The sequence below is a fragment of the Mycteria americana genome, chromosome Z, assembly GCF_035582795.1.
Source record: "Mycteria americana isolate JAX WOST 10 ecotype Jacksonville Zoo and Gardens chromosome Z, USCA_MyAme_1.0, whole genome shotgun sequence".
In the NCBI taxonomy this organism is placed as follows: domain Eukaryota; kingdom Metazoa; phylum Chordata; class Aves; order Ciconiiformes; family Ciconiidae; genus Mycteria; species Mycteria americana.
The window spans coordinates 20,974,980-20,986,731 of record NC_134396.1 but is presented as its reverse complement, the minus strand read 5'-3'; the positions used below and the strand labels follow the sequence as shown (position 1 = coordinate 20,986,731).

The window sequence follows — 11,752 nt, the reverse complement described above, 5'->3', positions numbered from 1 at the left end:
TTGGCTGGGCTCCTTTGGTCTTTGGGTTTGGTTTTGGTTTTGCCTTTTTTTTTTTTTTTGAAAATTAAAAATTTTATTTTTGAAAATGTGTAAAAATTTTACATTAAAACGGTACAATAATACTTGCCAGTAATTTTTAACAATATTCCTTGTAAAGAATACGCATAAAGTACAAAATAAAAAACTCCGTAAGTCTATTATAATACAAAACACAGGTTAAAATAAGAAATGATAAACTTGACTTTCTTCTGTGTAAACATGTTAATCTTTTCTTTTCTTTTATAAAAGTACATGAGACAAGTGTACTAAAATGAAAAAGTATTGCTTTGCTGTCCTCCCTCAAGCCTTTTTTTTTCCTGTACATTAGTGTTTTCAAGCTCCTAGACCTGAGAATCTCTGAACTTTAACGGTTTAGAGACATTATTTATCACCATTTTTTTTCTTGTTAAGGAGTAACGAGTAACTTTCCAATAGCGTGACTGCCTGCCCGTGCAGCATCTAGACAAGGCTTTGCATAAATGCAGGTCCCGGGAGGCCCGCCGGCCGTGGCGGACGCCCCCGAGCCCCAATCCCCGTGCAAAGCCCGCAGACCCTCCGGGCGGCGTCCGCCGGGCATCCGAGTGGCGGAGAAAGAGATACCCCAGATCCTACCTTCGGAAAGACTCCCAAACCCTTAACAGTTAGAGATCCGGGCCGCGAAGCCGGGGGCGGCGGGCAGGGCGGCTGCGGGGGGCAGGCCGCCGCCGGCGCTCCCCAGCGAGCGGGCGAGCCCCGGCGCCGCGGCCGACTGCGAGGCGCAGCTGCTGCCCGCGCCGGGGCCGGGGCCGGGGCCGGGGCCGGGGCCGGCGCCGGGGCCGGGGCCGGCGGGGCCCCCGCCGATGATGCTCTCGATGGAGAAGGGCGAGCGGGCCAGCGCCGCGCCGCTGCCGGGCTTGGCGGCGTGCAGCGAGGCCGCCAGAGCCGGGCCCAGCGGGTGCGCGTAGCCGAAGGGCGTCCGTGCCAGCTCCGCCGCCGGCAGCAAGGGGCCCGGCGGCACGGCGGCGGCGGCGGCGGCGGCGGCGGGGGGCAGCGCCGCGCTGGGGGCGCTGCCGGGGGCGGCGGGGGGCTGGCGGGGCGGCGGGGAGGGGTGGTGGAAGGCGAAGAGGGCGGAGTGGGGGTGGTAGGGCTGGAGCTGGAGGCCGTAGCCACAGCCGTAGGGTCCGTAGGCGCAGGGCGGCTGCTGCGGGGGCTGGGGCGGGGGCTGCGGGAGGAAGGCGGCGGGGTCCACGGCGCGCAGCAGCAGCTCGGGCGCCGGGAGCTGCTGCCGCTTGAAGCGCTTTCGGCGGCGCAGGAAGCTCCCGTTGTCGAACATGTCGGCAGACTCGGGGTCCAGCGTCCAGTAGTTGCCCTTGCCCGGGTTGCCGGGCTCCCGGGGGATCTTGACGAAGCAGTCGTTGAGGGAGAGGTTGTGGCGGATGCTGTTCTGCCAGGCGGGGAACTTCTCCCGGTAGTAGGGGAAGCGCCCGCTAATGAACTCGCAGATCTCGCTCAGCGTCAGCCGCTTCTTGGGGCTCTGCAGGATGGCCATGGTGATGAGGGCGATGTAGGAGTAGGGCGGCTTCACCAGGCTGTTCTTGCCGCCGCCGCCGCCCGCCCCGCCGCCGCCGCCGCCGCCGCCGCCGCCGCCGCCCGCCCCGCCGCCGCCCGCCGCCGCCTTCTGCGGGCCGCCCCGCGAGGGGGGCCGAGAGCCGCCGGCACCGTCCCCGCCGCCCGCCCCGCCGCCGCCGCCTCCGCCGCGCACGGGCGACCGCGGCAGCACGGCGTCGTCGTGGAGGTCGCCCACATCCTCCTCGTCCTCGTCCTCCTCCTCCTCCTCCTCCTCGTCCTCGGCGTAGGAGCGGCGGCGGCGGCGCGGCTGCGGCTCCTCGTCGTCCTCCTCGTCGTCCTCCTCGCCCACCACATCGATGTCGGTCTCCTCAGCCAGCGCCGACGCCTCGGACATCTCCGAGCTCAGGGTCATGGCGCGGCGGCGGGGCAGCGCATCGGTGGCGGCCGGCGCGGCGCGGCGGGCGGGCGGGCGCCCTCCCCGCCGCCGCCAGGCCCCCGCGCTGCTCCGCGGAGAGCCGCCCCGCCGCCGCCGCCGCCGCCGCCGCCGCCGCGGGCAGGCGGGCCGCTCCGAGCCGCGCCGGCCCCCAGCGCCGCCGCCGCCGCGCCGCGGGAGCGCTCCCGCCGCCCGCTCGGAGGCGGCGGCTGGTTTGGGTTTTGTTTCGGGGTATTTTTTGCTGCTTTTTGGATTTCTCGCTCTCTCTTCCCCCCCCCTCCCCTCCCCCTTTTTTGGGGTCTTTTGGGGGGTTTTTTGGTTGGGTTTGGGGGGCGGGGGGGCTGTGCCGCCGCGCCTGGGAGCCGGTTCCCCCCTTCGTTCTCCTCACCTCAGCCCCCAGACATTAATGGATGCGGGGCAGGAGGGAGCGCGCCTAGTCCTGGGAGGAGGAGAGGGGAGGAGGCTGGCGGGGAGGGAGGGCGGATGGGGGCGGCTTGCCGGGCCTTCGGGAAGAGGGTGGAAAGGCTGGGGCCGAGTCCCAGAGAGGGCGGCCTTCCTCGCCGCCTTATAGCGAGGGGCCATCACATGGCTCCCAGCGTCAGAGCGCGGCGGGGCGAGCGGCGGCCCCGGGCGGCGCCGTGTCTCCCCCCACGCGGGGCGCCGCGCCGCCCGCCTCGGGCCCCCGCCCTCGCCCCGCCAGGAGGGGCTCTGGGGGGGCCGCGGGGCGGCCGGGGCCGTCTTTAGTGGAAAAGGGGGGAAATAAAGACACAGCTCGCCCCGGGGGGGTGTGGGATGGGGAGTGCAAGTTTGCCCCGCAGTGCTGGAGCATCTTCCCAGGAGCCGTCCGGAGGGTGCCGGGAGCTCTGCGTCTTCCTGGGCTGCCCCCAGGGACGGGGTCCTGCTTCCCGTGGGAAGGAGGGGAAAAAAAAAATCAGGCCGGAGGGGGAGGCGGTGAGTTACTAAACTTCAGACTTCTGTCCGCGGGATGGTTTAGACACATCTCTCCCCCCTCCTTCCTCTTCCCCCTCCAGAGTTTAATTCATTTAAGAATGAAACCAAATATCTCTCGGTGTCGACCTCGCACGCTCTCAAAGAACCACCTCCAAAGCACACCGCTAATCTCACAGTTTATTTGTAGGGCTCTTGTTTTTAATGGGAGAGAGGCAGCTCCCTCCATTATGGAAACACTAACAGAGAATTAGCGTTACCTCTTTCGTATGTAAAGGAAAACAATTCACCGGCCTTTAAAATGCGAATTCTGCTTTAGCTGTAGGAGCAACACCCCCGAGAAAGCGACACAAAGGATTGCTTCCTAATTAAATCCCACCGTTCCCAGTTTCAGGTGATACATGCGAGGACAGCAGAAGAGCGGGGACCCCCTTTATGCGAGGGCTGGCAGGGGGGAAAAAACCAAAACCCTAACTGACCTAAATGCAATCACCGTGATCTTAAAAAGAAAAGCTTTGAAAATTGCCATCACTCCCAGTTTTGGCAGGATAAGCCACGATCAGGATCCGATTGGGACGCGAGGAGTAGGAGAGCGTTCGTGCTCCGGCAGAAATCGTCGTGAGAAGGTCGGACTGATGCCTAACGTCCTTACTGCTCAAATCTCGCTTCTCAAACAACTCGCACCATTTTCTTGAAATGCGTTTACGATATATTGTCCTAATCCAAAGCTTCAAGCCGCCCTGTTTCAAACCCAGTTCCATGGATTTACAACATAATCCTTTCTACTATTTCCAAATAATCCTATTTACATTTTGTTCACTACTAAGGCGCCTGCAGGAGAATACCACCAAAAGTTACAAAAGAGAAAAAAAAAACCACAAGAAAAAAGAACCCCCAAACGCAGTAATTGACTACTATTTTTTCTGTAGAAAGACTGATAATGTCACTCGAGATTTACAGTTCATAGGAAGTAAAATGCCTCTTTGAATTAGTGTTGGGGTCCTAGGGCAAGTTACTAAAAGGAAGGCAGAAAGCGGACTTTCCTCTCCGAGAGGTTTCTCCTCTTTACAAAGAGCATTTTTCCGTTTTACTCCCTTTTTGTTCCTTTTATTCTTGCTCTTCTCCTGGCACTTTCCGATGTGAACGTTTAAAACCTGAACGTTTAAAACCACCTGAACGTTCTTCCTCAACGTTTAAAACCACCTTAAAAACAAAAGCCACGCTCCTAAGTAGGAAGAACGGTAGAGTTTAAAAATTTTGGGGAAAGAACCGCTGTAGCAACGCAGCAGAACCCAGACGAGCCGGATCTGCCCGGCTCTCCTGCTAACACCCACGCAGGACGCACCGGCGTTTCACAGAGCGTGTGACACGGTCCGCTTTTCGGCAGCACCGGGTCCCCGGGGGCATGGCGGCCACGGCGTGCCGGGAGGGCCCCGGCTGGGGCGCGGGTCCTCGTGGACGTGGCCGGCCGGGGTGGCCTCGGGGAGAGTGGGGACCCCCCGGCAGGCTTGGGCAATACTGCAAGCCCTCGTCCGTCGCGGAGCGGGGGGCCGAGGGGCTTGCTTTCTGGGAGGCAGCGGAGGCAGCCCCCCGTGCGGAGGATTAAGACCTGGCGTTATTGCAGCCCCTGGAGATCGCGACTTGTCCTTGCGCATCTTCCGCTCGCTCCCGTCCCAAGCCGGCAGGTGCCTTCTCCGAAGGGCAAGAAAGGCAAGACGGCAGGCGAGCACAGGCGGCACTGCCGTGAGCGGCGCTTCCCCAGGTAGCACCCCGGCGCCGCGGGGTTTGCCCGGCTCCCCGCCCCGCCGCCGGCCCGCTCCGCTCCCGGCGGTGCTCTGCGCGGACGCGGGATGCCACCTACCGGCAAGGAGCGCCGGGCGGAGGCGGGTCGGCCGGCTCCGGGACGCCATGTGCCGGGGGCAGCGTGCCCGGCGTGGCCCACAGCAACCTCGGGGAAGGGCCGGGCAGGGCAGGACCCCCCCGCCCGGGCGGGACTCCGAGACCCGAAGGAAAAGCAGCGTTTTGGGGGGACCTGAGACCCTCCCCCCCCTTCACGAGAAGGCTGGAACTTCCCCGACCACCCTCCCACTCCAGCCCCGGAGCTCTGCCGCCCCGCAATCCTCCTCGAGGGAGCAGGGCTGCCCCCCTCATGGGCCACACACCCACCCGCGAAGCGGTCACCCTGGGCCCAGGACCTCGGGGGCTGTCTTCCGTGGTTTCCTGCCGGTTGTGAATGATGTAACATAACATGTACCTAAAATAAGAGTGGCACAGAAGTGATATGTGAAATACAGGTATGCAGGTAGGGGTTTTTTTAAATTCCTTGGGCTTATTAATAGTAATTATAAATTTTAATTATATATTATACACACAATTCCTGCATGCATGTACAGAACACCCCACATTTTATCAGTACAGTGCATGTATTGATGCAAGCACTCTGGTAATCCATACAAGCAGTCCTGGTGGCTCCTGCTCATCACCCGAGCCCATGGTTGTCCTGGGCAACAAGGCTGGGCCCCTGGTGTCCACAGTTCTGGCGACAACAGGAGCTTTCCTGCAAGCCTCATCCCTCAGATCCAAACCTGAGAAGGGATTGGGTATTTTGGCAGCTCTCTGCAGCTGGAGCTGGCTGGAGAGCCCCAGAAAGCCAGGGCATCCTGGCTCAGGTGGTGCCTCCAGGGACACTGGGCAGGAGCCAGACTGGGTGGACTCACCATCACCTCCCCCGATGGGTTCTGGGGGACAGTGCCCCTCAGGAACCCCACAGCATCCCAGCCTACACACTCTTCCTACAGCTGGGGAGCCTGTGTCTGAGCAGAGCACCCAGGAGTCCACATTGTGATAGGGGATAGATGAGCCTGCAGACCTTCCCTGGCCCTTCATTCAAAATCAAAGAGCACCGTGGGCACGGTTTGGGGCACTTTCATGCAGCCACACTGGCACACTGGCTGAAGTGCTCTGGGTTTTCCAGAGCTGACCCTGACCATGCAGAGGGATGCCAGAGCCTCCTCCAGCTCCAGACAGGTCAGCTGCCTGGTGGCGGTATGTGTCCCTGGGTGATTTGTTGAGAGTTTGATGCCTGTGGAAAGCAGGGTAGAGTCTGGCCACCAGCTACACATGCTGGAGCTGAAAAGCCTGCCCTGGGCTTGCTGCACCTTCCAAGACTCCAACACCAAAGGCTGCACTTCTTTTGGCGTGGCATCATGCATCTCCACACCCAGATCTGGGTCTTACCTGCAGAGCCAGACTTTCTGTTATTGAAGTAAAACCATATCCTGAATACTTTACACTTTTTCTCAGTGTAGTTCCTTTGGCCAAAGATTGGACTGGATTCTGAGCTGCTTGTGTCATGGAAAGAAAAAATCCTCCAGCAATGACCATGCAACAGGATGGTGGTGTCTGTTGCACCAATACCTGTGGCCTCCATTGCCCAGTATCACAGTGACCACCATTTTAGCTCCACTTTTTTGTGGGTTTATCCCCTTCTTCCCTTGCTATGTAGTTTTGGGGGAAGGTAACACTTCCCTTAAGCCTCCTGCAGAGGCTGGGATTACAAACATGGACTGTGTGACCAGGCCAAAAAGCAATGCATTGGTGAGGGGTTGCAGCAGTCACCTGAAAAGCTGAAGAAGGCTGAAGGAAAATCTGGGGCTTCCTGCCGTGCTTACTGCTGAAAAAGCATTTGTCAGCCTTGGAGATGACCCTATGCCCCACCCCATCCGTCAAATTTTGGGTTTTTTTGCTTGACCAAGTTCATGGTTGTTCTTTTTCTTCTTTTTTTCTTTTCTGCCTTTGTTCTATAATTCTTGCAGGGCAGATATTTTTGCTGTGACAGGTGACAGTCAGTTCCTTTAAGGCCCTTTTGGGCCTTTAATTTTGTAAAATGTGAATAAATGTTCTCAGGACCCTTCTGCACTTCTCGTCTAACAGAACACAAGGAGAGTTTATACCAGGTTAGATCAAGACTCGTCTAACAGCATAAGCTGACTTCAACATCAGCCAATACCAGCTGTTCAGGGAAGAATATAGGATCAGGACAAGTGTGCAAAATTGATTCCTAGCTGCCACAAATCTAGGTTTCAGGGTTTTTTTAAGCCAGAGAGAACATCTGAATTTAATAGCCTGTGATGGAATTTCCTCTGAATTTAATAGCCTGTGATGGAATTTCTTCTGTGAATTTGCCCAGTCATTTTTTAAAATCATGTATATTTACACCACTGAGCGTGTTCTGCGGTGAAATGTTCCCCAGCTCTAACCACGCATGTTGTGAAGCGCCTCTTTTTGTTTGCTTTAAGCCAGTCACCTGCTCATTTAATCTGATGCGCTCTCATTTTTGTACTAGAAGAGGCAAACAACAACTGTTGTTAACTACCGTCTCCCTGCCGTTCATGACTTTGTACATTTTATCACAATTTTTTTCATTGGTCAGCTCTTTTTCAGGCTGAGGGTTCTGCTTCGGAATCACTGGATTAGCCCCAAAGTAATTCTGTACCCCTGAGAATCCTTGCCATCCTCTTCACCTTTTCTCATTCAGCTCAGGCTGATTATTATTGCAATAATCCTCTGGAACAGCACGAGACGCCTAAATTTGCTTTTCCAGTTTTAATTTCAATTTATTATTTCTAGTCTTTCAAGCCGGTGTCTATTCCCAATGCTAGTGGAGGGATATCTGATTTTCAAAAACAGAGCACTGGCCATCAGAGCTGATATAGCAGGGTACTCATCACATGAACAAATCATGTTTGTTTAGGTTACATTTGATTATTTGACTCCACTGACTATTGAAAACCTTTCTAACATTCTCCACATAAGCCCAGAATTCTTCATTGTAGACAAGCTCTGGCAAATTAGGAGGGAGATCTTGTAATTAATCTCAGATATTTGAGATATTTTCCATTTAATTCTGCAGTAATGCAAGTAAGCCCCAAAGGAGTATGAACCCATTCATAAACGCAGTGAATATTGGCAGGTATGCTCTTTGTTCACTTAGAAATCCTTGGGGATAAGCTATACCACGATCAAAGCTAGAGAAGATTGGTTTTTCCATCTAAAACTAAGTGGGTGGTGGGTTCGTGCCAGGGCTTGAGCAGAAATAACAGCTAGCTGCTGCAGGAGGAGGAAGGCCCTCGCCCTGTCCAGCCTCCCCACCTCTGGCCACCTGCGCTCACCACCTACCTCCTGCTGAGCACCAAGCTGGACCAGGAGGCCTAGAAAGGCAAAGGCAAACTCCAGAATGAATTGCAACTTCACAGCTGCCAAGACATTAGTCAAAGGTGGCACATTGACAGCTATACATCTAAAGTGGGGCAAACTTAGTCCTGATTCATCCTGGGCTAAATGTGTCATCCTTGGGTAGGGACTATGCTGATTTTCGGTCATGTCTTAACAACGTTTCTGATCTGTAACTAATTGTCTCAGCAGGGCTCAAAACAGATCTGTGATCGTGGCTTAAATGATCAAGTTCTCTTGACTTCTGTGTATAGGATGTCTACAGGAATAATCTGTTTGAGTCTCTGACATCTGTGCATAAATTTAAGGTACTATGTTTTTCACACACAGCCAGTGAGGAACATGGTGACTTCTGACTTTTACTTACTCTCTAGCAAGATCTTAATTGTTAACTAAGTCTAACATGAAAGCCTTTCTAGGTGAGCCTTTACCAGTCCGATTAACGTGAACTCCCAAGTATTTGGCAAAGCCTGTGTGAACCATGTTCAGTGAAGGCAGGGGATTCTTCATGTAGCACTCCTCCAACTACTCTCTAGTCAGACTCTGTGGACTGTTATAAAGAGAGGGGCATCCCACATCTCATGAAAGGCTTGAAGCCCAGGTATTTTGCATTGCTGAGCTTAAGAGTTACAGGCACGGCGAGAAAAGGACACTGTTTGCTGAGGAGCACTCTCTCTTCCTTGGCACTGAACTCTGTTACGGATTACTCCATACAACTCACTGGCATGTGGTACAACACTGTAATACATGAGACGAAAACAGCACTGCACTTAAGTTCAATCTTCCTGGGCTCCCATTCAACGTTCATATATTTAGTATCTCTTAAAAAGTTAAGAATTCTTCAGTGAGTCTTATGTCTAGACTTTTGGGGATGGTTTCTTTTCCATTCATATCCCTCACAACACTTTTGCTCCTGTACCCCATAATGCCACTACTTTCCTCCATTAAATTACTGAGACATACGCATATTTTTCCAAATAACTTAGCACTTTTCCCCTTATGTCCTGGGGGATCTACATTAGGAATGATAACATTACTATTCCCTGTGGTGCCCTGCTGATGTTACCATACACTTCTGCTTTCTTGAGTGCTGAATACGACATTCTTTTGCACAAATTATTCCTAATGAGATTTTGAGTATTAGACAGATTTCCTTCACTGGCTGAAAATACACTGAATATGTGTTTTTTGTGGTCACTGGCAATCAGGACAAATGCTACTTCACTTTAGCCTGAAGACTTAATGTATATGACCTGTGATTTGTTTCTTGAACACGATACTCGCTTAGCACCTCTTCTCAACATATGCTGTTGTTTCTTATGCAGCACTGGCCATGTCTTTTCAGGAGAGCTTTTCCACTGGTATTTTGACGGCAAAAGTTGTCATTCTTCTGCCTTTAAACTTCCACATAATTTAGGAGACAATTTTCCCGAGCAACCAGTTGAATGGTCTTTTTCCACTCCTATGCTGCTTCTGTGCAGCTAATGAACTTTGCTTTAGCAATGTATATTCTTTGATGGTTTTGAGATCCTAATTTTCACCCTTTATCAGAACTGAAAAGATGCCTACTGAGCTCAGGCTCCGTTTCAGTGCTACAGGCTTTGGATCTGTTTCATTTCTCAACAGAAGTTCTTCAGCTACAACTAAATCCAGGTTTAGGTTTATGTTTCCCATTATGCAATTACACAAAAAGGACTGGAGAAAACAAGCCAATACTATTTTAGCATTCTAAAATACTTTTTCTCTGATGCAAAGTTTGTTTTTTGAAGGTCCGCTGTTTGATCCAGGAAAAGTAACCAAATCTTACAGAGTCCCTTGAACTGCAGTTCTTGAACTGCTTCAGTTGATTCCTCATACAACTCAGTGATGTGGTTTTCAGCATAATTTGTCTTCGAAATTTCACATGAGGGAATATGAGATCATACTTCCAGCCCAGTTAATCCTAGGCTGACAGCTGGGACAGCACTTTCTACAGCTTCTATCTTGGAATAATCTTTCTGTGACTCATTTTCACTTCAGTATTTCAGCCTATTAAAACATTTTGCATGTTTGTAATCATCAGTTGGCCTAGTAATTCTGAAATCTTTCTTATATATTGATGGCAGACTGTGATAAAGCTGAAGCTGAAGTATTTATTGCTTTTACTTTCAATAGCCCACAGTGATTCAGGTTTGGTTTTTTTTTTTTTTTTATCTTGGCTTTATTCCCTTTTGCTGCAGGTACATTGCCAATTTCATCCTGCAATAAATTTATAAGCTTTCTTTTTCATTCAGAACAAACCCTGTCCTCCCCAAATCCCTTCCCAGATCCGCCCTTCCCCCGAATCTGTTTTGTTCCTTTCTTTCTGAATTAGATACTGGGTTTGCTAGTTCAGGTACAGCAATATGCCCCCCCCCCTTCTTTTCTGAGCAAACTGATTCACTGTTCCAATTTTACAGATATGCTAGACCAAATTTCTGCAGGTCCCCCCGCCATGCTTTATAGCTGTTTGATCATCTCCTAATTGTCAGCTGTGATGTTAGTCTGCTGGGAGGCACAGGTTGCTCTTCAGCAGCACCTTTTGAATCATCACCTCCCTGAGACCTTCAACCACCACCAGATGGAGCAATTTCGGGTTTATCATTCATTTTCACTAATTACAAAAGTCTCAATTTTAACAGAGATCAAAATCTTCTGTACAAATTAACACTCAGCTCCGGTGTAGTGAAGAGGTATCATAAGAGGAAATAAAACTTACACACACAAGAAAAGCACTGCCTTGGCAAAGTCTTGGCTCTGCGAATTACTAACATGGGAGCCTTAACATTAAATCAATAAAGAAGGATAAATTCTTTATTAATGTAGTCTTACAGAAACAAGAACAAAGGGAAGGGTTTATTGAGGATATTCCAGAGAAGAACCAGTTTAACAGGTGTTAAAATACAGGATGATGGCCTAAAATACAGGATGATGGCAAGGTCAGTAGTATTTCTACTGATGCCAGGAGGCCCCTTGGCTTTGGTTGCTGTGATGATGGGGGCAGGACCATGGACCAACACGGCTTCTCCTCTTTTGTGTCACTTGGTGAGCATGTGTAGCACTGATGGGAACACCAGGCTTCTTCCCCCATAAATCTGCTCCTGCACCCTGCTATGCGACACAGGCCCAGACCCTGCAAAGGCTGCTTAGCTTTCTGCATGGTGAGAGCGGCTGCTGGAGCCAGACATGCCAGTTCCCGATAACCGTGAGACTAGTCCCACCAGACTCCTCAGAGAGAGCAAACTGAAACGCGCCAGTAAACCCGGGGAGGACTGAAATCGTGGACTGTGAATGATCTCTACCTCGAGGAACAGGATTTACGAATATTCAAATGCAGCAGCAACTGCTTGAGTTAGGGCCTTGAAGGCGTGCATTTGGTTCTCAGAACAGGAGTCCGATAACACAAAGACAGACAGTACAGGGAAAGGGCACGTGAAGACCTCAGTGGTGGACAGGAGAAAAGCTCTGGCAGCAGAGAGGACATCAGACCGTGTTCAATGGCGAGCAGAAAGCAGTTGCACACGGGTGCCTGAT

At 52.4% G+C, this 11,752-nt stretch overlaps 1 protein-coding gene across 1 annotated transcript; it reads right to left on the bottom strand.

The window, feature by feature from the left end:
* Positions 1–203: 203 nt before the first annotated feature.
* On the bottom strand, positions 204–2,086 carry FOXD1 (forkhead box D1). Its single transcript, XM_075527030.1, has one exon. The coding sequence runs from the start codon at positions 1,997–1,999 to the stop codon at positions 674–676; it is 1,326 nt and encodes a 441-aa protein (XP_075383145.1). The 5' UTR covers positions 2,000–2,086; the 3' UTR covers positions 204–673.
* Positions 2,087–11,752: the final 9,666 nt, after the last annotated feature.

Bases quoted from the DNA above. Each gene is read 5' to 3' on its own strand.
- FOXD1 (XM_075527030.1), bottom strand. From the start codon at position 1,999: ATGACCCTGAGCTCGGAGATGTCCGAGGCGTCGGCGCTGGCTGAGGAG.